This window comes from Muscardinus avellanarius, assembly GCF_963383645.1.
Source record: "Muscardinus avellanarius genome assembly, chromosome: 1".
In the NCBI taxonomy this organism is placed as follows: domain Eukaryota; kingdom Metazoa; phylum Chordata; class Mammalia; order Rodentia; family Gliridae; genus Muscardinus; species Muscardinus avellanarius.
The window spans coordinates 167,772,640-167,799,091 of NC_137786.1; the positions used below are offsets into that span (position 1 = coordinate 167,772,640).

The following is a 26,452-nucleotide window of genomic DNA, read 5'->3' on the forward strand; positions in this document are numbered from 1 at the left end:
TAGTACTCCTCACCTCACTTCTTTTCTAGTTTGCCATCTTTTCACTCTTAGATATTGGAATTGGCCACCAAGTTATGAGTGAGCTGGTTAATAATACTTCTTTAGAGGAACCAAAGTCTGTGATGCTTAATGCTACTTCAGAGTCTAGGGAGAGATTCACTAGACACCTGTTATTGTGGCCACCTTCAGTAATAATTGATAAGGAAGGCAATTTGTACCACATCCTGGGAATGCAAGAAGACTAAAACAATACCTGGGGTGGTATCATGAGGCTTTCAGTCTAGTTGATGACATGTATTCATAAAAGTGAAATTAAATAGACAAAGAAAGCAAATCACAAAAGACTATTGGCAGTATGATCTATTTAAAAACCATAACAACATATTGAGTTAAATATATGGTTTTAAATATATATTTATATATAGGCTCATGTGTGTCAAGTATCTACTAGATATTAGGAACATAGATGGATAAATGTATATATGTATAGAGAAAAATGTATGGAAGTCATATGTTCTAGTTATTCTTGGTGATTACCTAAAGTTTAAGGTAGGAAGATCTTCATAGTTTCTTCCTATTTTTATATTGTTTTAGTTACTTAAAATGTGCTTACCTTACTTCTTACTGTGAAAAAATGACAATGAAGTACTAAAGGAGGACAAAGATTTATGTAATGTTGCTGTCTTATGAGCTGACGCCAGGAGAGTGGCACAGACCATCACGGTGACATTAGAACACGTTCCTGCATGTAGAAAACATCAGGTAATCCTGGGAAACAGGCAGCAGAACAGGGGAGAAAGAGACCCATAGGGAGTAACATGGGGACAGGGATGTGTATAGCTTCTGGCTACAGCAACGTTTTTCTTAGAAGGAGGAGATGTATACATAAGGCACTCACCACATTCCCATCAAACACAGCAGGTGATGCCAGCAAGCAGTTTCATTCCAGGGCCTAAGTGGCCCCACCCACAGCAGGGGGAATTGGACAAGATCACCCCTAATGCTCTCCCATGTCAACGAAGTCTATGGTCTTAAGAAACTAGAGAAGGATGTGGTAAAAGTCACCTCCTGGACTGCCTTAAATACAAGGATAAGAAGCTTGCACACAACCTGCAACCAGGGAGGAACACAGAAGAACAGGAGCACCTGTGTCCTGTAAGATGTGAGGGGCAGCATTCACCAAGAAGCAGGATGGCTACAGCATGCAAGATGTGGGTCAAGGAAGGGAGACAGAAAGGTAGGGATGGAAGGAGAGAGGCATATCAGAAGAAAGGGCAGCAGATTGATTAGAAGTATAGATAATAATATCATGGTAAATCAAAAAGCATGGGTCCATAATGAGAGACAGAGCAAGAGAGAGGAATAAAGAAGCCCTCTGCACAGAACATCATCTAATGATTTGAAGAGAAACAAATTTATAAAATCACTATTTCCTAAACTTCACTAAAATCCCTGTTTCAGGTAAACATATTCAATAGATGCTTTAAAAAATTGGGGTAAAGGTTTATTAGAAAAAAATATTGATATGTTTTTAGAAAATCATGCCATAGCACACCACCAACAATGAGACCAACTCACATTCTAGGCCTCCTACTATCTAGAGTAGCAGGTATGGAACATTACTCAGATTTTGTTAAAAATGTTTGACCTCCTTCTGATCAGGAAAAAAAGAAACAGACAAATCCAGAATGTGGATTGTCTGTAAGCATCTGGCCTAAAGTCTTTTTTATAAGTTTGAACGGGGAGGAAGAGATCCATATTGATTAAAAGCACCCTAATGTTCTCCCATGTCAAAGAAGTCTATGGTCTTAAAAATATAAATATATAAAGCCGGGCATAGTGGTGCACGCTTGTAATCCCAGCATTCGGGAGGCTGAGACCAGAGGATTGCGGTTTTCAGACAGCCTCAGCTACTTAGTGAGGCCCTCTGCAACTCAGTGAGACCCGGTTTCAAAATAAAGAATAAAAAATAGGGCAGAGGCTGTAGCTCAGAGGTCAAATGCCCCTGGGTTCCATCTCCAGACCCACAAAAAAAAACAGTTTATATATATATATAAATATATATAATATATAAATATATATAATATATATAAATATATATAATATATAAATATATATAATATATATAAATATATATAATATATAAATATATAAACATATAATATATAAATATATTTATATACATAATATATTATAATAATATCATATATATATATATATATAAAATAGCTTTTAATCTGCTATCTTGTTTCAGCCTCCCAAGCACTGGGATGATAGGCATGTGCTACCACACCCAGCTTGGCCTGAAATCTTAAAAAGAAAAAAGTCATTATCATTAAAGAAAAAAGAATATAGTATTTCAAATAAATAATAGAGATTCATAATAACAAATACCATATGTAAATCTTGATCATGTCAGGCAATCCCAATGACTTAGGTGGTTGAGATAGAAGGATCACAAGTTCCAGGCCAGCATTGGCAACTTAGTGATACCTGTCTCAAAATAAAAAGTAAAAAGGGCTGGAGATGTAGTTCAGTGGTACAGCACCCCGGGTTCAATCCCTAGTATCACAAAAATTAGTTGATTAATAATTAAATCTTGATCAAATCCTAAAAAAGACACATTTGTAGAGGACAAGTGAGGAAGTTTGAAAGACTATAGTAGATTGAATGGCATAGAATTATTTTTAGTTTTGTTGGTTTTCTTTGGCATACGATGGCATTGTGATTATATAAGAAATTCTTTTACATTAAGGAGATTTCTTGCTGACATGTTGAAAATGCCATGATCTCTGTGACATAATCAACTGATTCAGAAAAAACATGAGTGGAACACACATGTGCACTTTTCTGGTTTTTTTGTTTTTGTTTTTGTTTTTGTTTTTGGTGGTACTGGGGATGGAACCCAGGGGCATTCTACCTCTGGGTTACACTCCCAGACCTATTTTATATTTTATTTGGAAACAGGGTCTCTTAAGCCAGCATGGCTGGCTTCGAACCTGCATGATCCTCCTGTCTCCGCCTCCCAAGCGCGGGGATCACAAGTGTGCACCACCAATAGGTAGAAAACAAGTAGGTAGAAAAGAAAGGAGTGATTGAGGGAGAGAGAATAAATGTGCTGATATGTTGGGACCTATTGAATCCTAAGGAAAATTTTATGAGTTTTCATTATACTACTCTTCAAGTTTTGGGTTTTTTTTTTTTTACATTTTTTATTAGTGCATTGTAGTCATACATCTTTATGGGATACAAGATGGTAGAGGCATACATGCACACATCACTTATTTAGCCCTTCCCCAATTCCCATGTTCTTCAAGTTTTTTATAACTTGAAATTTTTCAAAATAATTAGGAAAGGAGATTTGTTACAATAGTCCAGATCAATGCTTAGGGCTAGGGTAATAAATTAGAAAGAACAAAAGCATAAGATACTGTGAAGGGAAGATACATTGATAGGTATCATTTCTCAGCAATAGTAGTTAATACAATTTAGGTTCCAGCAGCTGTGTTTCTGTAGATCTTTTCCTCTTGATGTGGAAAGAGAGGATTTAAGAGTTTTTTATATAGTTTGCCTGAACTGCCTGAACTCAGAAAACCTGTTTCCTGGAGTATTTATTCATTTATTTATTTATTATTGTACTGGGAATGGAATCCAGCAGCATTCTACCTCCGAGCTACACCCCCGGCCCTATTTTTTTTTTATTCTTTATTTTGAAACAGGGTCTCACAGAGTTGCAAAGGTTCTCACTAAGTAGCCGAGGCTGTTCACGAACCACGATCCTCCTGTCTCAGCCTCCTAAATGCTAAGATTACAAGCGTGTGCCACCATGCCCAGCTTTCCTGGGGTTTTGAAATGGCAACATGATGACCTTATTTTTAGGTGAGGAATTATAAGAAGAATATTGGCATTATAATGGGCGACAGTCAGATACCAAGATACACATAAGCCCCAAGACAAAAGAATACCATTATTTTGGGGCATTATGATTAAGCAAACATCTGATGAGTCCTATACACAGTAGCCAGAGCTTGAGTTTTGCATTAATGGATTTTGACCAAGATAATTCTACTAGAACCTCCTTAGTACTCAAGCCTTTCAGATGCTTCAGGAATGGACTGTGTGACAGATATGTCTCTGGAGACAGTTTTATCTTTCCCATTAAAATTGATTTTATTTTTATACTTTGTTGGTGCCACAGGCTTAAGAGAAGATTAAGTTTGATGTGAGGCATGATGAATTTTAAAGATCTTAGCCACTCAAATGGAAATGTCAAGTAAGAAGATGAATTAATAAGTTTAGAGTTAAGCGAAAGCTCAGAACTGGAGATATTAGTATGGTCTTGTATCTACACAATAATTTACAGTACTCCAACTAGTTTTGCTTGCATATTATCATGATATACCTATTTGAAATGTATGTACCTTGACCTATCATAAGCTAGGTCTGGATAGAAACATTATTTTTTATTATATTCAGTTATAGACTTCAAAGTGATCAGCCCTCCACAAACATCCTTGGCAGGCCAAAATATTTAAACATTTTAATAAAATATATGCCCATTTTTGCATCAGAAGCCAAATTGAAAGAAGATGCTAGTGTTCAACTTCTAAGATACATAAATATCAACATCCATTTTTCATTTTTCATCTTCCCTGTGTGCCAGGAGGATGCGAGTCCTGCACTCTCATGCAGCTGTCAGAAGTGTTATCACTCTCCACCATGTGCAGCAGCCTCCAGGAAAAGGGAACCTCATTAGAAATTTCCACTTCAAATACAATTTATATTTTATTCACTCTGAAACATGCTGGAGGGCATTTAAAAAGTTTAATGATGAATGGACTATTTTTCTCAAGTTGTCAACAAAATACATATTGTGCATAGAATATATTTGTTTATTAAGTACTAGATGGAATCTCAGGAATTTAGCATGAAATTCTCTCTCTAATGAAGAAACTGAGGGCCAGAGAAATAAAGGGACTTACTAAAGTCTAATAAGCTAGCAGCAGGATGGGATTGGAGCTCCATCCCATCTTGAGATTTTTAGAGCACTATGCTTTTTGTTTCAGTGCTAACAACTCTAGTACTTTTCTTGGTCCAATGAGAATTTACTGAAATAATTTTATGTTGGGCGTGGTGGAGCATGTTTGTAATCCCAGCATTTGAGGTGCTGAGACAGGAAGATTGCAGTTCAAGAACAGCCTCAGCTACTATTTAATGAGGCCCTTCACAACTCAGTGAGACCTTGTTTCAAAGTAAAGAATAAAAATTAGGGCTGGGGGTATAGCTCAGAGTTAGAATGCCCCTTGGGCTCATCCCTAGTACCACACACACAAAAAAAATTTTTACTAACCCAGGTCATTATCTTCCTTTGTGTATGTTAAGAGAGGAATTATAGTAGCTGGTGAAGCTTAGCATGGTGGCACATGCCTGGAATCTTAGTACTTAGGAGACTGAGACAAGAGGATCATAGGTACAAGACCAGTCTCAGCAATTCAGCAAGACTCTCAGCAACCTAATGAGATTTTATTTGAAAACAAAAAATAAAGGGCTGAGGGTGCAGCAAGGAGATAAAATGCTCCTGTGTTCAATTCCTAGTACTACACACAGTAATAATAATAATAGTACCGGATAATTATATACCCTTCCCATACACCAAGTCCTGTTCTAAGTGTTACATGTTTATTAACGAATCTAACATTGTGCAACTCTGTAAGGTATTCTCACTAACCTATTCTAGAAAGAAATTCTCTTCTATATCTGGGTCCGATCTAACCAGTATACTGACCTTAGAAATATAAAAACTAAAAGGATTATTAACACTGACTACTCCTCTTATCTCCCAACAGATACATTTCAACTTCTTATAAAACTATTTATGTCCAACAGACACAGCAATCTCAAACATGTCTAAAATGAGGAGGATGAGCATTCTCTCATCCAAACTCACTTTTTGTCCTATGTTCTCATCGTGATTAATGGTAACATCACACTGACAATCATCTTGAAAGCTTTGAAACCTTGGTCACCTCCCATTTCTAATCTAGTCAACACTATAGATATTACTTAAGCCCTTATTTGGTTCTTTCCAAAAGTATTTGAGAAAATCTCTGTAGAACCTCCCTCTTTTCACTACTGTACCCCATCTCCCACCTCAATTTCATCCCCAGTTTTCTTTTTTTTTTTTTACTTTTTTATTGGTGCATTGTATTCATATATCTTAATGGAATGCAAGATGGTGGAGACATACATGCACACATCACCCAATTAGTCCTTACCCAGTTCCCATCCCATTCCCTCCCCCTTCTTCCTTCTGACGTTTGGCTTAGTGACTGACATTGATATGTTTGTCAATGTACATCATGTGCATTAGAGAATTTCCCTCTTCCCCCTTCACATCCCCTCAGGTCACCTTATTTGCTCATCTATAGAATTTCTTCATCTAGAGTTCCTCCTATGACCCATTTTCTCCCTAGCTTCTACATATTAGGGAGAACATCTGATTTCTTATTTTTTGTGACTGACTAATCTCACTTAGCATAATGTCCTCCAGTTCCATCCATTTCCTTGTAAATGATGTAATTGTGTTTTTCTTTATGGCTGAGTAAAATTCCATTATGTACATATCCCATAGTTTTGTAATCCATCTATTGATAAACATCTTGGCTGGTTCCATAGTTTAGAAATGGTGAATTGTGCAGCTATGAACATAGATACATATGCATTAGTTTGGTAGTTTGGTTTCCTTTCTTTGGGGTAGCTAACCAGAAGTCGATCTACTCAGTGCTAGATCATATGGTAAGTTCATTCCCATTCTTCTGAAGATCCTCTATACTGTTTTCTAAAATGGTTATACTAATTTGCAGTCCTACCAACAATGTGTTAGAATTCCCACTTCTCCACATCCTCACCAGCAATTTGTTGTTGTTTGTGTTTTAAATGATTGCCATTCTAGTTGGAGTTAGGTGAAATCTCAGAATAGTTTTGATTTGCATCTCTCTGATTGTAATGATGTTAAGCATTTTTGCATGTATCTATTGCCCATTTGAATTTCTTCCTTTGTGAAGTATCTATTTAGTTCACTTGCCCATTTTTTATTGGGTTATTTGTTTTCTTAGTGCTGAGTTTCTTGAGTTATCTGTATAATCTAATTCCAGCCTTCTCTTTTCTCATTTGTAATATTGCAATGGTCTCCCATCTACTTTTGATCATTTTTTCTTCAACTTCAACTTTTTACCATTGCCAGGGATAGTCTTTTCCCAAATCAGGGTAAAACACATTAAATGCTTCTGGAAAACCCCTTCCATGACACTTACTGACAGAACTTCTTGTCCTAATATTTAAGGACCACTCCTGCTGTCACCATGTCTCCTGCCTCCTCTCCATGCTCAATGCCAGCTGCCCCAGACTGTTGACGATCCAGGCAAAAGTGGGATATTTATAGTTTCCTTGCTTCACAAATATGTGATAAGGACCACTTAATACATGTCAATTTTTTTATTATATGTGTTTATGTCTCACCTTGTTCAGTAAGAAGTGTGAGGTGGGAAAACAGTTACTAGCCACAGCATACTATGGAGATGTTATTTTTAAGCCAGGGAAATTAATGTATTCACAGCCTCAGAGGTCCCTAGATTTGATGAAAACCAGCATCTTTGCTTTCCGAAGTGGCTCATTGGTTGGCTGGTGTAAGTTAGTGGCAGAGTTAGCAAATTTCTACTTCACTGCATTGCATTCCTTCAGGAAAATGAAATAAACTTCTTGCTCTCTTCTGTGTTTACTCAATACACTGGTAAGGTGTCTACTCACCTTACAATCTATATTTTCTTTGCAGAAAGTAGGAATAGTTTGGATTCTGCCCCAGTTTCTTTCTTTCTGCCCCCCCCCCGGTATATTCTACTTAGACCCCCAACTATGAAATAATTTTCTGGAAACAGTCCCCTGTGTTCTGTTCCTGACTGATTTTAATTAAAATCTGGTGCCAATTAGCTAGCCCTTTCCCACTGGGTCAACCTTTTATATTTTTTCACAATTAATAATTCAGTTAAATTCATAGCTCTTAGCTATGTTTATTTCAGGATAATCTCCTCCTCCCCAATCTATTGTTTGGCTTTGTTACTGTTGATAAGAGCCATTTTAAAGCTGTATTCTCACAAATCATGAATATACTACAAACTGGGCATGATGACACATTCTTGTAATCCCAGTACTTGGGAGGCTGAGACAGGAGGATCACAGATCTGAAGCCAGCTTCAGTAACTTAGTGAGGCCCTCCACAACTTAGTGAGACCCTGTTTCCAAATAAATAAAAATCTGGCTGGGGGTATAACTTGGAGGCATCATGCCTCTGGATTCAACCTCCAGTACCAAAATAAAAAATAAATAAATATGGTATATTGCAAATAGTAGCTGTTTATTGAGCACCAACCATTTGCCAAGTGTGATGTTTAGCACATTATTTTCATTATCTATAATCATCTCAGGGACATAGTATCTTCTGGAGCATCTAAGGAAACTAAGGTTCCAAGGTCATAGAGCTGAAAAATGAAAGGACCAAGATTTGAATCCTGACCTTTCAAGTCTAAACTCAGTATTCTGTGACACCACTTTCATAGCTGGCAGGTGACATGAGCCTACAGTCATTGCCCCCCACTGAGCAGTAGCCACGGGGCATTTCTACTGCTTTAGAACACATATCCGCAAGGGTGGGTCAGTCCAACCTCAGAGACTCAGAGCAGGGCTGGCAGTACCTGCTCTGGCAGATACTTTCTTTTTTTTATACATATTTTTATTGAAAATAAATGGTATACATCTAAACTGTACTTGGTGCCCTCTCCTCCCCACCCCCATTTTCCCTTCCCTACCTCCCACCAATGATTGTCCAGGGTAACCATGCTATATTCATACTTTTACACATATTTGGATGTAGACCCTCATTAATCAAGTTCAGCCTTTCTCTTTTCCTACCTTTCCATTCAAACTTTGCTGAGATTTCCCTTCCATTATCTGGAGTCCCTCTGGTATCCCCTATGCTCCCTAGTTTAGGCATATTAGAGGAAAGATATGTCCCTTCTCTTTCTGTGCTTGGCTAATCTCACTTAACATAATGCTCTCCAGGACTTTCCATCTTCTTATAAATGACATAATTTTGTTCTTCTTTATAGCTGAATAGAATTCCACTGTGTGTATTCCCCATAATTTTGTAATCCATTCATCTGTTAATGGGGATCTGGGTTGGTTCCATAATTTGCCTATTACAATTTGTGCTAGGCACATACTTTCTGCATATCCACTATATTCTCTGGGGCACAGGAATATTGGTAAATTAATTTTTCTCAAGATTAAACTAAAAAGAGGCTTCCCATTGCAGTCAAGATAAACTTCAAACTCACCAAGTTACCTTATCAGGCTTTGTGTCACCATCTTCTTGAGGAGCAGGATGATGTCAGGGATAGGAGTACAGACCCTTAAACCAGACTGCCTGGTTTAGTTTCTAACTATGTCATACATTAGCTTTGTAGGCCAGTGTCCCATAGAGGGTAGACAACCATTTGCCTGGGATAATGTAGCGAGCACATATTATTCACAGGCTCATGGACTTACACACTCTCCTCTTTGGTTATTTGACACCTACACCCTGCCAGGCACCAGACCATGGACCTAAGTTTTAGAAAGATGAACTTCTGCCTGTAAGGAGCTCATAAGTATGCCCATGCCACAAGTCACCTCAAACTGAATCTTTAAAAACCAGAGGTTTTTTAGGTGAGAAAGGGGAGAGAAGTTTTATTTTAGGCAGGGAGAATGGCAGGTTTAAAGATGTGAAAATGGCTGGAAAAGAGAAAGAAAAAAAACCCAACAGGTGGATAATAATAGTAGAAAAATAATGTGGTAGAATCAGCCTAAAGATATATATTAGAGTAAAAATGATCACAGGAGCCCCCTCTCCATTTCTGAAATTGTCAGATTCTTATAACATCCATTGTATAATACCAAGAAATAAATATATAATTTCTAGAGAATGGAGTCATTTATTCAAGGGTTCAGGAAACCCTTGAAGTCCCAAATCAGGGTCCCTAGTGGTTGCAGTGGTACTTGTAATGCTTATCTTTTAAAATCAAAAATTGATTTTGGACACAGGTCCAACCATTCATCTTCACATTGGCATCCAAAATCAATAAACCTGCAACAAGTAAAGTTTAAAATCTCTATTATAACCAATGGTTATGAAAAGAAGGTTATAACAAATGGAATTTAAATGTTGCTGTCATTGAATGACAATCAAAAGTAGATGGAGTTTTTCTAGCCTGTGCAAAGCTTTTTTTTTTTTTTTTTTGCCTCAACACTACAAGATCTAGTTATTATAAGATGGGCCACATGTCTGAGCTAGATTTCTTAAGGAGAAACTGCGAAGCAGACCAGTATGCCCTACCAAGTCCTCTGCTGTCAGCAGGGAGTGATATCCTTGAAAGGCAAGTTTCAGAACTGATCTCTTCTAGGCACAGACCCTCAGGAAAGGAAAGGAAGGGCACTGGGGAAGTTCAGAGCACAGGAGGTTTGGTTAAGCTGTTTTAAATTCTTATTCTTTTTCTACTGTATAATCTTAACTAAATTAGTCACTCTCCGTTTAATTTTCTTATCTGAAAAATGGGAAAAACAATCCCATCCCTCTGAGGATTAAATGAGATAATGTGTAAATATATTCTATATCTATACCTAATAATGTTAACATGATGGTTATTATTAATCTGGATGATAATTAATGACACTCAATCCTCAAGAAGAATGGAAATAGTTCAACAAGAGAATTAATCTTGAACAGAAGAGAACACTGGCCAGGCATGGTGGTGCATGCCTGTAATCCCAGTACTTTAGAGGCTGAGACAGGAGAATCACAAGTTTGAGACTAGCCTCAGAAACCTAGAGTCTCAGCAACCCAGTGAGACCTTGTTTAAAAATAAAAAAACAAATTGAAAAAGTTCCTCTAATTTCAATCCCCAGTAGGGAAGGAGGAAGGGAGGGGGAGAGAGAGAGAAAGAGAGAAGGAGAGAAGGAAAAGGAAGAGAAGAAGGAGGAGGGAGAAGAAGAACTTTGAAAATCTATGCATTCAGAAGAGAAAATTAAAATGGAAGTAAAAATCATAATAAGTATATGAGGCTGTGTCATACTTGGCAAATTTTAAATGTCATATTAATGATGTAAACTAAATACCTCTAAAATATTATTTGAAGCCTGATGAGGGGTCAGGCTGGTGCCAGGGCCAGCATGGCCGGGATTGGAGCCTGCCATGAGGCAAGGCCGGTGCTGGGGCCTCCGAGGCCGGGATCAGAGCCATCTTAGGGGTTAGGCCAGTGTCAGGGCCAGCGAGACCAGAATCGGGGCCTCCCATGAGGCAAGGCCGCTGTTTGAGCCAGCGAGGTCTGGATCAGTCCACCTGGTAGCCAGGCTACAACTGGGGCCATGAAGAGTGGGATCAGTATTTTCAACGTGGCATGCACAGAGAAATATCACAGAAAATAAAAACCAGATGCTTCCCCTAATCAGCAGTAACTAGGAGGAAAGGGGCAACAGGAAGTGGTCAAGCTATAGAAAGGGCCCTATAGTGAAGCAATTAAGGTGACCAATCAGAGGGTATGGAATAGGGGAGGATGGAGCCTCTTTAAAAAGCAGGAGGTACATAAACATATGTATCAAAGTTAATCACCAAACAAGCATGGGATCGAGGGAGGGGGAGGGAATGGGATGGGGACTGAATGAGGGCTAATTAGATGATGTGTGCTTGTATATCCTCTCAAGTCTTGTATTCCAATGTGATATATGATTACAATGCACCAATAAAAATAAATAAAATATTATTTGAGTAAAATTTACTGATATAAACTCAAATCTTAAAGATGAAAATAAGAATTAAAGTGACCTCAAAACATTTGGAAGTCTTGGGGAGTTGCTGAAACTAGGGGGAAACTTAGCAGGGGTGAGGCCAGTGTGATGCTGTTCAGGAAAACAGCAGCAACAAAACTCAACAAGTACAGAGACACTCATGCAGAATTAGGCCCAAGATGAACACGATTTGATTATTACTGGTCTAATGGAGAAGAAACAAATGCACAGACTAAGGAACATCTGTTGTAGAAAGAACCCAGCACTGGGTCAAATGAGCCCTGGGCAGGTGCTAACTCTGAATGAGTTGGGCTGGCCCAAACTATAATGGGTCAGTGCTGGACAGAGGTGTTTCTAAAGCTCATCTAATGAGAAATTCTTTGTTCCTTCAGGAAAATGAAGTGACTTAAATATTATATTTTGTATTGGTTAATTTCTGTTATATTTTATTCTATCACTTACAATCTCAGCTATTTGGAAAAGTATAAAAAACAATAATAGATACTATCTGCTGAATGCCTGTTTATAGATACAACAACCCAGATGATAGATAGATAGATAGATAGATAGATAGATAGATAGATAGATAGATAGAATCATAATCTTTTTATAGGTAAGGAAGCTGAGTTTCCAAAAAGTTGAGTGACTTTCCCAAGTTACCTAAAAATAACTGGTGGATTTGTGATTTAAACTCAATTCTGTCAGACTCCCAGTTTTTTGCATCTTCCCAGTTTTCTATTTACTTCTCTTAAGGCATTAGCTGAGAAAAATTCAGAGAATAACTCTAATTATAACAGGTAAAAAAATTTATTCTATAAAAAATTCAAAACCAATGACTACTTGATTCTTACATCAAAGTATATTCTAGTAGGTTAAAAATTAACTGGATAAAAATTAAATTATAATCATACAACTGGAAAATTTGTTAAATATGTTGAAGAAAAAAGATATAAAAAAGGCCAAAAGGAAAGGAAATAATAAATATGACAATACCAAACAATTTTAAATTCTCTGTGGCAAGAAATAAGGAAAAAGTTAAAATCAATAATGCTAAATACAAATAACATGCCAAGAAGAATATTTGCAATAGTTATATAAGATAATAATGATGTTAATGTGCAGAAAAATGTTTAAAAGAACAAATTAAAGAAAATAGGCAAAATAAAAGAAGACATTTTAAGTAAAATAAGATTCAAATAATCAATGGACATATAAGAACATACTCAACATCATGATTGAAGAAATGCAAAATAAAAAATATGATTGTGTATCAAAGTGGAAAAGGTCAAATACTGAGGCATATTCAGTTACTATAAGAGTATAATAAAGTAGAAAATGTTACTCTATTTATGAGAGTGTAGATGAATGCTACAGTTTTTGAGGCAATTTGGCAATGATGACTGAAATTTTATATTCATTCCCTTTGCTCAGAAACTTACTGAGAGATGATATTTATTGTATCATTGTTTGTAATAGCAAAGCACTGAAGAACCAAAGTGTCACTGACTATGCATGTAAAATAATTTTTTAAATTAAATACTAGAACACTCCATAGCTACAAAAAATAATAGGATTAATTTGTAGCTATATTCTAATTAGAGCACTCTCTAAGATATAGGAAGAAGTGAGAAAACTCAAGATTTAAAACACTAGAATTCAGGCATTTTGGCACATGCCTGTAATCCCAGTAATTGGGAGGCTGAGACAGCAGGATCACAGGTTCAAATTCAGCTTCAGCAACTTAGTGAGGCCCTCAACAACTTTGAGACTCTATTTCAAAGTAAAAAATAAAATAGAGTTGGGGTATGTAGATAGAATTCCTCTTGCTTTAATACCCAGTTTAACCCCCCCAAAAATTAATATGTAGAATATTATCTTATTTGTATAAAATTTTTAATAATTTTATAAATCACCTTATATATATAATAAAAATAAAATAATGAGTAATATATACAAGAAGCCATACATTCAAATGTATGTCTTCCATACATTTGAAGACAGTAATAAGAGGCAGGAACTAGGCACAGTGGTACCTGCCTGTAATCCCAGCCACTCAGAAGGTCAGCTCAGGAGAATCACAAGCTCAAGAAAAGTCTGGGCAACTTAGCAAGATCCTGTTTCAAAATAAAAATTTAAAAGGACCTTGAATGTTACTCAATGGGAAAGCCCTCCTTGGTTCAACTCCCTGTATCACTCACACACACACACACACACACACACACACACACACACACGAGTAAGCAAGTAAACCTTTTGTTTGTATGCTTTTTTTGTACTGGCTGTAATTTTTATTACAGCAGTGCAAAATGTGATTGGATTAGTTTTATATTTTATTAATGTTATGTTACGTGGTAAATGAGACTTTGGCCTGGTTGTTGTTGTTGTTGTTGTTGTTGTTGTTGTTGTTGTTATCAGTTTCAGGATTTGTCACGAATCATTTTTAAATGTACAATAGCAAATTAAAATAAACAAATGATACATATGCCATTTGACCTAAAAAGTCCATTGTTAGGGTTTATCCGTTAAAAAGATGTTCATAAGAGTTCATAGTAGCAAAAAACTGGAGATTATTTTAAATACATCATTAGGAAGTTTGCTGGAAAAATACTGGAACATTTACAACATGGAATATTAATCTGCTGTTAAAAAGCTATGATGGTATGAACTTGTATGAAAGATGTCCAACATATACCGTCAAATGACAAGTTAGACAAAAACAAGTAGTACATATGTAAAAACTGAGATGATGAATTTGTTAATAAAAGAACAATAATATATTAAAATATGTCTGTAGAGATAGCAACAGACATAAAGTCATGTGCTTGCACATGCATTTTGTGAATTTCTAAGGAGATGGTGGGGCTACCTGTACCATTTCCTTTTATACCTTTCTGAAATAGACTTTGTTTACACTGATTATATTTTTAACAATAAGTTTGTCCTAGTCATTTGATGAAAGGAGAAATTACACGAGACATTTGTGTAACCCAGCTCTCTGTGGCAAAGGCCTGGGTAAAGTCTCCTTTCCTGTCTCTCTGGCTCCCAGAGTCACACTTTTTACTGCTCAACAGCTGTGACGGTCTTAGACATGACCAACCTCTATCATGTGGCAGACCTGGAGTTTTATAGTTCAAGGAGGCTTTAGGCCCAAAGAGCCTGACCATCCTGTCCTCTGAGGTGAGGGAGAATTGGGGTTCAGGAGGGGAGATGGGGATCACTCAGTTGGTGGGTACACAGCCAGGTCTATCCAATGGACTTCTCAGTGTTACCATGTAATGGATAATTGCAGCAAAGAGTACACCAGGACAGAAAGCCAAGGGAAGATAAGGAGAGTTCAAAAAGCAATCAGAGATTTTGACCAAGTCAGGAGAGGACCATAAATTGGAATCGAAAATCACTGAAGTTTCAGGCCTGATGGGGAAACAATTAAGTGATAACCCCCACCCCTATCTACCACTCAGTAACATAGTCAAGGAAGATTGATCAAACATCTGAATGAGATATATTTTACATAAAGATAAGATGATCATTTAATTCTTCTTTCATGGGTCATAGCAACCTGCCCTGAATATAAAAGGAAGCATGGTTATGATACCATCTGCTAAAATCTAGTTTTGTGTAGGTTAGAAAACTGGACTGACTGTATGTTCACTTTCAGCAGAAAAGCTTCCTGGGGGCTTGTCTTTTTCTCCTCTGTTCCCCACCCACAGTCCTTCTTCTGGGGCAGACACAGAACACTTAGTAATTATGTTGTATTGACTTAGACTGAATTGATTCAAGAAAGATTTTAACTTTGGCTTCTTTCTAAATTTGACTTAAAGATGATTTTTCTCCTGGTGGGGTCTGGGGCTTGTTTTTTAGGTGTTCCATTTCTCTTTCAGTAAGGGCCCACAAAATGGGAGTTAGAAACAGCAAAATAAACTCCAGGCACTCTTTATTTCATTTTTTCAGAATTCATTATGGAATTGTGCATGAGAAATGGGGCAGTCAAGTTTATTTTGGAACAGGGCTCAGGGCTGTCTCACCACGCTCGGTATGACAGAACCAGGCAATTGACCAAACAGAGGGACTTGGCAGCCAGCCATCTTCATTCCATAGTCTCCCCAGAACTTCATCTGAATATATTAATCTGTCAGCACATACTCGTCTATGTGTACTACATGTGTCTCTCTTTATTATCCTACTTTTCCTATAATTTTGAAGGCTCTTATTTACTCCAAAAATGTAGGAAAATCACAGGAGCATAGTAAATGCTCGCAATAAAATCCTGGTAGGCAAGGGGAATGAAGATTTTTCCATCCCAGACCATGCCACAGATACCACAAAATGAAATTGCATGTCTCTGCTATAAGAAACATAACTTTGCTATAAATTGGCAAAGCCACAAAGCTTGCTAAGCTGATAAATACCTGAGTAGAATATGAAGGGCTTTAAGGGATATGACACAATCTTAGATAGCGTATGAATTTGGAGGATCTATTTTCTTCTATCAGAATGAAGATATTATACCTAAAATTTTCTGATTTTTCTCTCTTTCAGGTGAATGGCATTGACCTCCGAGGAGCATCTCATGAGCAGGCAGCTGCTGCGCTAAAGGGAGCAGGACAGACGGTGACAATCATAGCACAATATCAACCTGAAGGTCAGTCAGAACCCAACTTTGCAATGTTCTGATGTGTCTCTGTAAATATGTACCCACATTTCTGATCATCTGTATTGGTCATAGCCACCATCGGCAATGTTTCTTAAAACTACCTATAGTGAAAACTCAATGATTCATGTCTAAAGAACATGAGACTTCATTACTCTACTCCTCCAGGAAAACAAAGGCCTGTATCAAAATACGAATTTGTATACATGAGCACCAATGTCAGCATTTTTTCTTTATATTCCTATCATTTTGGTCACCAATGGATACTGAAAAAACAGTTAAGATTTAAGAAACTAAGGGGAGAAATTTGATCTATACAAGTAGACCATGAAAAACAGATCACAGTCTTTCCTTGTGGTATTAACTTAATTCTCATTAACAGTGACGTATTTAGATGGCTCTTTTGTAACCCTTTTTCTGTTATTACACTATTCCTTGCTTTGAAATAAATCACTCTAAAAACTGAAACTTGGTAAGGTGGCATTGTTAGTTGTATTAGCCAACTAAAATTGATGAGACATCGTAAATTGGATTAGCTGTACCCTGCTCTTTCATTTATTTAAACATCTGTTTCTGTGATCAGAATGTGGGTAATGAGACAAATGGGATGTTACCTATTGTGCAATTGATTTCTTAGCAAATTCATGTATAGATTTTTCCTTTGCTAATGAAACATACCTAAATATACCACTGTGGGCTGTACCTTGTACAGAAAAGAATAGGAATATGGATTTTGTCTTGAAATGTATTGACTTTTTTGTGGTCTACATGGCTAGCAGAGAGAGTATTAAATAGCTAAATTGTGGGAGTACCAGATGTAATCAAGGAAGAGACTCTAGTCGTATAGCTACAAGGACCTCCTTTGACCTTTTCAAATGACTCTTTACTGCATTGGTTTGTTGTTTGGAAGACTGGGTGTGTGTCTTGCCTGTGGCAGCTCAGGTCTTATCATCAATGGTAGCCAATTGCATGTTCTACACAAGGATAAAGAAAAGACTTTCTTCTCTGTGTTTTTTTATATGGTACCTTCATTTTTGCCTGACTTTAAATTAGAATTTGCAAGTAAATTTACAAAAAAATTTATAAATGTTCAGTCCTATTGGCCTATGCCAGAGATGTCTAGAGAACTGGGGCAGAGATTTGTGATGGTTGAAAATTGATAATGCCTGTGGGACATGCTTTTTCCACACATTGTTGGGAAGCCTTCTAACTACCTAAAGTTAGTGAATTCATTTTCAGGTAAGAGAACATGGCTCCAAAAGTATCTATTATAAAATGGAAACTAAAAGTATCTGAGTGAACACCAATTTATTGCCAAATTATTCATCATATAGAGTAAGAACTTTCCATGGTAATCTCATTTTCTTCATAGCTGTTTCTTGTCTATCTCAAAATACTGTGCTTTTCACTGTCCCCTGAAACATAGCATAAATATATCTATTTTCCTATTTCTTAAAATGTTTTCACAAATAATTCTGAAGACTAATAAGATTAGTATAACCAGTTGTACCAATTAAGAGCTCTTGATAGTGATCAAGTGTCCTGTCAAATAATCCTGAACATAATGATTTCAAGCTTTAAAGCTTATAATAAATACAAAAATAAATATGTTCTTTTCTATTGATATAAATCCTCAACTTTCCACTGGAACTGCCTTACAACTTAGCTTCCTATAAACAATGTACTTCACTTCAATAATATAATGAACTTTATCAAGAGGCCTGTTTGAAGTGTTTTATAAATCAAATAATTGGCGACTTCCGGGAAGATGGCAACCGAGAAAAGCGGGGCTTAAGAGCCCCGCTAACAACCAATCCCATTACCACAAAATCAGCACCTTTCATAGCCAGAAAACACCATCACCAGAGAAACAAAAAAATCACCAGGCTCCAGAGAGAAAGCGGACAGAGAACAGAGCCCAGAGCCACAGAGGAGATACACCGGCCTCACGCCCAAGGACGCGGCAGCAGCGCCATACTGCCAGCGGCAGCGGCGAGTTCACTGAACGGCTACAGCAAGCCGAGGTGAGTCACTGCGGAACAGCCAGGCGGGATTTCTCCGCGCAGGGAGCATCTAAAGCTCCCAGTGGCTGAGCTCAGCACACGCCGCAGGGATTCAGAGTGGAACTCAAAACCAAGAAGAAATACGCCAGCCTCACGGCCAAGGGCGTAGCACTGGTGCCATATTGCCACCGGCGGCAGCAGCAGAGAATTCACCGAGTCCAGTACAGCTACATCTGCGTACTCAAGAACAGTGAGTCAAATTGCAGGCCACAGAGGAGAAATCCCAGTACTGTACTCCCTGGGACTTGACCCAGTGGGGGGGTGGCAGTGGCAGAGATATCACACCATAGGAGAACGTGCAACCTGGCACCCCCCACAGTCTAAAGCAGCCTCTATCGACTCTCTGGGTCGGAGACTCTGTGATACAACCCAGTAAAGGAGTAGTGGGGTCTGAGATACTACTGACTCGAGATCCAGAACACCTTAAGTGAAGTCATAGTGACCCAAGGGAAGAACCCAGAGAAGGCACAAACTTCCGAAATCATGGGAAAGAGGAATAATACTGGAGCAATGAATGCTCACAACCCCACAACATCAGAACCCGACAAAACAGAAATTCAGAGATTTCTAGAGATCAAATCAGGAAAATAACTGTAGAAATAATAGAGGTGCTTCAAAAAGAACTCAGAGAGAGCCAAAAAGAGATAAAGGATGCAATTAATGAAGTAAAGGCCTCAATTCAAAGCACAAACAACTGATTAGACCACATGGAGAACAGAATCTTGCTCTTAGAAGATGATCATTCCAAAAATGAATGCATAGTTTCTAATCTAGAAAAAAATATCCGACAGCAGGAATCTGATTTTGAAGAAATATGGGCCCATTTTAAGAGAGCTAACCTAAGAATAATTGGAATAGAGGCGGGAAAAGAAAGTGAAACCAAAGGGATCAACAATCTCTTCAAGGAAGTAATAGCAGAAAGTTTTCCAAACACAGAGCAAGAGGTTGATACACAGGTCCAGGAAACTTATAGAACTCCCTTTAGACAGGATCGGAGAAGAGGATCCCCACGCCACATAATTGTCAAAATGACCAATGTGGAAGCCAAGCAGAGAATCTTAAAGGCAACAAAAACAAAGGGCCAAGTGACATTCAGAGGCAAACCAATTAGAATCACTCCAGACTTCCCAAACCAAGTCATGAGAGCCAGAAGGGCTTGGAGTAACATATTCCAAACTCTGAAAGAAAACAACTTCCAGCCAAAAATTTCCTACCCAGCAAAACTTTCTATCAAATTAGATGGAAAAATAAGAAGCTTCCATGACAAACAGAAACTGAAGGAATTTATGTCTTCAAAACCAGCACTAGAGAAAATACTCAAAGAGATTAACTACAAAGAAGAAATAGGTAACACACACCAGAACCAGAGAAACAAGAGTTTCCATCCAACAGACAACTAAGATTGGTTATCTGTGGAGATTCATTATTTTAGTCTTTTAACTATCTCTAAATGGTATTGTTTGCCTTTATTGTTGTTAATTTTTAGGATTTCTAGTTGGAATATTAATATACCTTCAGATATAGCATTTGGAAATATTTTATCCCATTATATTAGTAACTTTTAACTCTGTTTACATTGTCTTTGGGTATACAATATTTTTTTATTTTGTAGGGAGTTTGTATACTCTTCTGTTGCCTGTGCCATTGAAATCATATCCAAGAAATCACTGCCAATTTCATTGTTGTGAGGTTTTATGACCTAGATTTTCTCCTAAAAGTTTATAGTCTTAAGATTTATATTTAGGTCTTTTATCTATTTTGAGTTAATATTTGTATATGGGATTAGGTAAGGGTCCAATTTTATTCTTTTCCATGTAAGCATTATTTTTCAACAATATTTAGTTAAAAGATTATTATTCCCACCACCAAATGTTCATGGAAACCTTGTCAAAAATAACTTGACAATATAGGGAAGAATTTAGCTCTAGGCTTTTATATAACTCCAATGGTTTATATATCTGCCTTTAGAATAGTACTACACTATTTCAATTATTGTAGCTTTATATGGTTTGAAATCAGAAAATATATATCTTCTAGCTTTGTTCTTTTTCAAGATCATTTTGGGTATCTAGAGTCCATATTCCATATTAGGATAGATTTTTTTTCTGAAAAATAAATATATAAATATATGATAGTTTCACCTAAAAAAATAGAAAAAAAATATTCTCTGGTAAGAAAGAAAGTAAAAAGAAATATTGAAATGTTATCTTTAAGTCATCAAAAGCTTGGTATCAGACAAATGAAACTGTTATGTGAGATTATCATTTTTAATTTTGGATAAATTGCTATAATACTAGATGCCAACCACTAAGCCAAGCATGGGAGGGAGGGATGGGGAGAGAATGGGGTGGGGATCGGGTATGGGCGGACTGGGCGATATGTGCATGTATGTCTACAAAAGTTTGTATCCCACTATGATGTATGAATATAGTGCACCAATAAAAAAATAATAATAATAAAAATAAATAAATAAATCAAATAATTGGCTTTTAAATTGTTTCTAAAAAACTCTGTGAATACTGAAAAACTCCTTTCAAAATGCCCAAGTATAGATTAGATTCACAGAATGACCTCCCTGCTTTAATAGCCTGTGGTCTAATTTGTCACAACTTCAAATCAGTTGGAAATACAGTAATGGTAAGATGAAACAATCAGCTTTATTCTCTCTTTTACAAGCTTTAAGTATAACTGTGCCTTACTTGAACTATTGTTTGGAATGGAAAACTGAGAGAATGGTTGATTCGGTCACTTAGGGACATTTAAATTGCATAACATCATTAGGAAAACATAGGCAATTTACTTTTTTTTTTTTTTTGGTGCTGGGGATGGAACCCAGAGGCTTTTCACCTTTGGGCTACACTCCCAGACTTATTTTCTATTTTTTTAATTTAGAAACAGGCTCTCACTAAGTTGCTGAGAGCATCACTAAGTAGCCGAGGCTGGCTTTGAACCTGTGCGATCCTCCTGTCTCAGCCTCCCAAGCACAGGGATTACAAGTGTGCGCCACCACGCCCGGCCAGCAATGTAATTTTAAAAAATGAAATGAAAATGTTCTCTGAGATTCCATTAGAAAATTCTCACCAGGTATTATGACCTGCCCTGCCATTGCAACAATGCAAAAAGATTTTATTTCTTTGTGTATACTCAAGAACTAGGCTTCTGGTAAGTTTGATTTTCAGTCACATTTAAATGGCTTATTAAGAATTCTAGAAAGGCTTTATTTGGTATTACTAGATATTTAGAAATTTTTTCTCTCTATCCCAAGTACAAATAAGAAGAAAATAGTTATTTTTTAAAGATCATATATCTTATACTACAGAAATAGTTCCATTACATGCTGTAGGAAAATAATTCTTATGAAAATATTAATCATGGCATAGTAATACACACCTATAATCCCAGTACTAGGGAAGCTGAGGCAAGAGGATTTCATGTTCAAGGTCAGCCTCAGCATCTTAGCAAGATCCTCAGCAACCTAAAGAGATCCTGCTTCAAAACTAAAAATTAAAAAGTTTCAGGGCAGCTCAGAAATAGAATGTCCCAAGTTCCTCCCATACTGTTTTCCAATGTTGCACTAATTTGCAATCTCGCCAACAATGTATTAGAGTTCCCACTTCTTTATATCCTTTCCAGTATTTGTTGTTGTGTTTTTTAATGATTACCATTCTAGAGAAAGGAGAAACCATAACTGAGCAAATAAGGTAACCTAACTGAGAGAGATGGGAAGGGGGAAGAGGGAAATTCTCTAATGTACATGATGTACATTCACAACAAACGTATTAAAGTCAATGACTAAGCCAACCATGAGGAGTGGGGGGGAGGGAATAGAATGGGAATTGGGGAAGGGCTAAATGAGTGATGTGTGCATGTATGCCTCTACCATCTTGTACTCCATTAAGACGTATGACTATAGTGCACCAATAAAAAAATTAAAAAGTTACAAATAAAAAAAGAAGTAGAATGTCCCTGAATTTAATCCCCAGTAGCCAAAACAAAAGCAAAAATTTAATTACCCATGTTCAGTTAACAAAGTTACTCCATTATTTCACATGAGGAAAATATGCCCCTCCACACATGCATACATGTGCACGCTCACACATACTCACATGCACGCGAAAGCCTTTCTTGTTCCTCATCTTTCCCTGTCATCTTCCCCATTGTTTTCAGAATTATCTTTCTAAAAGACATGATTCTGAGGGCCCTTTGCACAAAACCTTTGCCTGCACTTCATGATATATTTTCAACTAACCTTCATGTCCCTTAAATTAATCTTACTTCAGCATTGTCCTTTATCATGCCCCTTGCCCCCTGCACAGGATTATTCGCTGCTTCCACACTTGGTCCTGAACTGCCATGTTTTGTGGGTTCCTGTGCCTGTATTTTCCCTGGTCTTCTTTTCTACCTGGTTCTTGTCCATTGAGGGACCTCAGATTGTAAATCACTATGAAGGCATCTTTAACCTTCTCTCTCATGTTGCTCAGTTCCTTCTCTGAGTTCCACAGACATGTATACAGACACCCAGTGCATTTCTTATCATGATTTGCACATTTCTCCATTCAAGTGAGCTCCTACAGAGCAAGGAATCTTCTATCATTCACTTTATCTTCTGTGTTAATTCACTGAATGCACATTTTGACTACATTTTATTAATGAGTTACTGAATAAGTTTCCCCTTGTTTTAGAAGTATAATAATTTTTTCAATGCATTGGCAAATAAATATTGATAGTAAATGCTTAAGAAATGTTTGCTAAATTAATATAGAATGAATGACCTGCATTGTCAATATTGGATGTAGCAATGGTAAATGATCCATGAATTGGTCATTTGTTGTTAACAGTTTTTAGATGGTGCCCTTTTGGTTTTTTTTTGTTTTTTTTTTTTTTTTTTACAAAACCTTTAGTAACTCCAGCAGATAACCCTCCTTTCTCCTGAACTGCACAAAATCTACAGTTGTTACTTTGTAATACAGAACAAAAAAAGATGAATAAAACTCTAATATTTCTAAACTTCTGAAAGCCTATTTTAATACCACTGGTGAATACATTGATTATAGCCTAATTATGCATTTATCAAAAAGGATGTAACACAGCATTCTCCTGGCTGATCAGGGCAAATATTTACAGTATTTACCTCCTCCTCTCTTGTATAGTAATAACTATATTTAATATGAGATAACTGATAAGTGCTGAAATAATAAACCACCAGACATTCATTTGGAGAAGTATGTGACTATGAAAATGATTGAATAAAGTACAAAATAGAAACACTGAATTGCCAGGCCATCCCTATGAAAATGATCAATATCCTTTTTCTTTAACCTGGCTACTCAGAACATTGTTGGGGATACTGCAATGGCTTCAAATGGCCCGGAGATAGCAAAAAGGAAGTCCATGGTGAGGCCCCGGTCAGCAAGCAGACAGTGTCTATTTGAGTACAAAATGGAGAGGCTTGATTTCCTCTGCCCTTTAATCTTTAATAGGTGAACTTGAGTCTTAAAAGAAAAACCCAAAGGATAGAGCTGATTATTGCCTAAAGATTCACAAATATGGTCTGTGTTGTGGAATCGTGGCAGAGTGACCATGTGTTTCATTTTCCAGCGACGCATTCATTCAATCAATAGATTCTTCAGTCAATGTTCTAGGGAAATAACAATGTGGTGGACCAAGGAAGGCCCTCTCAGATACAAAATGTGCCAGACAGTGATAAGCAATACAAAGAAATGTGAAGCCGAGCAAAGATGATAGTGATAGAGAAATATATTGTGGCCAGAGAAAGCTGTGCTAATAAGATGATATCTGTTCAAATGCCTGAAAGAAATGATGGAGTAAGCCACAACAGAAGCCGGGGGAAGAAATGAATTATTCTAGGGTTTTGCTCTACCAAGTATGGTCCCTGGATCAGCGGTACAAACAGATGCTAGTGAAAGATTCTTAGAATTTAGAAATCTCGAGTCCTAACCAAGACCTATTAAACCAGAACTGGCATTTTATTAAAATACCCAGGGGATTTGTATGCACATTAAAGTTTGAGAAGTAACTAGTACACTTTCGGAGCATCAAAAAGTATCATTTATCACTATTGGCTTGTACTCCCTCTCTCTGGAGCACTGAGAAAACAAGTGAGTTTGTGCCATAAGGTTTGTTTTCTGGTCATGGCTCGTTGATTTTACTAAGGATGGGTAGGTTGTAGGAAATTTACAAAGCTCGTGAGTCATTTCATTTTTCTTTGCCTAGCCCTCCTCTCTAAATCCAGATTATAAGGCAAATTCATACCTTGCTATAACTCCCTAGCTAGTGAAACACTGCACCTGTTTAGGCTTCATTACCTGTAGTGTAGCCTCTTCCACAAGTGAGTAGAGAAGTATCACCTTGGAATGAAGAATGAGAACCAACCTGATAGATGCTTCTACATACCAAGAGAAAGTCTTGGTTTTAAGTAATCTTTGCCATTCCTTTTAAGTTGCAAGGCTAATTCCAAAGGAAGAGCACTTATTTCTCTCAGCAAGAAGTGAAACTGTCATCTGATTTGGGTGACCACAGTCTTAGAGCTTAACCCACAGTGGAATGCCATGCTGCATTTCTCTATTGGTCAGAGCTACCATGAAAACCTTTAATGAATATGTCACTCACCCCTTACCAATACAGACACCTGAACCCGAAGCTTCTCAGAAATGTAAGTGCACACAACATCCAAGAAGTTTGCTTACAATGCAAGACACAGTTCTTTCTTTAAATCAACATCTATGCAGGTTTATGCATATGAATGAACAGCTGTTGCATGTTGAAATATTTTCCCAAGGCAAATAACTGCATCCTAAATACTCAACCAAGATTTGTGAAGTCCAGCTGTGGACCTTGGTCAGAAACTACATCAGCATCATCAGGGAACATTTAAGATGAGCTTTAGAGATGGCAAGTTTTGTGCCAGATGCTATCTTGGGGAAAGAATGCCAGTTTTTAGTGAAAATTATAACTCTGTGACCTTGTGCTATTTTATCTTTCTGAGTTTGTTTTATCATATGTTTTTAAAAATAGTGTGGATAAGGTATTTTCAGAAAAACCCATACTGTCATTAAATTCAAGCTAAAATCATGATTGTTTGCTTCAGATAGCACAAAAGCATAAGTTTCATTACTTGAAAGTTTTTTCTTTGACATTATATCTTTTCTTTGCATTTTCATACATGAAAAGAAATGACTGCACAATTTAGTTAACTTGATGGATTCTTTGTGGTTTAATTAGAATACTAAGAAACAGAATTAAGATTCTGGTGAGAACTCTAAACTGAATATAGCCATATATGCTTTTAATTCTAGTAATTCAGAGACTGAGACAGGAGGACCACAGAAACTTAGTGAGACCCTAAGCAACTTAGCAAGACCCTAAAAATAAAATTGTTTCAAAAAAAGCATATTCTAATTTTTACTGAAATATTAGGGAGAAAACGTAAAACTTCATATGACATTAGAATCATTATTACTTAGTTTTGTCTTTCTCCAAAACCCTCTTTCACACACATATACATCACACTAACAGAAAATGCCTCTTCCTGGGCATGGTGTCACATGCTTGTAATCCCCGCACTTGGGAGGGGGAGACAGGAGGATTGCGCAGGTTCGAAACCAGCCTCTCTGGCTTAAGAGACCAGACCCTGTTTCCAAATTTTAAAAAAAAGTATAAAATAGGTCTGGGAGTATAGCCCAAAGGTAGAAGGGTTTCCAGGAACCCCAGTACCACCAAAAAAAAATTTTTTTAAATGCCTCTACATGCAACTAGAAAGCTCCCAGGATATTCCTCTCCTCATTGTTTTCTTTTCCTGGTTTTCCCCTCCTCAACCTCAACCTGCATCTAACACGTACTATAG

At 37.1% G+C, this 26,452-nt stretch overlaps 1 protein-coding gene across 20 annotated transcripts in view; it reads left to right on the forward strand.

The window, feature by feature from the left end:
* The window catches only part of DLG2 (discs large MAGUK scaffold protein 2), a gene marked incomplete at both ends in the record, with an annotated part of 2,113,672 nt that overhangs the window by 1,740,553 nt on the left and 346,667 nt on the right, over nucleotides 1–26,452 (forward strand). For all 20 annotated transcript variants that reach the window (XM_080704556.1, XM_080704554.1, XM_080704555.1 and 17 more), the window contains one exon: nucleotides 16,414–16,516. In XM_080704556.1, coding sequence (XP_080560682.1) covers nucleotides 16,414–16,516 — 103 coding nt within the window. The remainder of the gene's footprint in view (nucleotides 1–16,413; nucleotides 16,517–26,452) is intronic.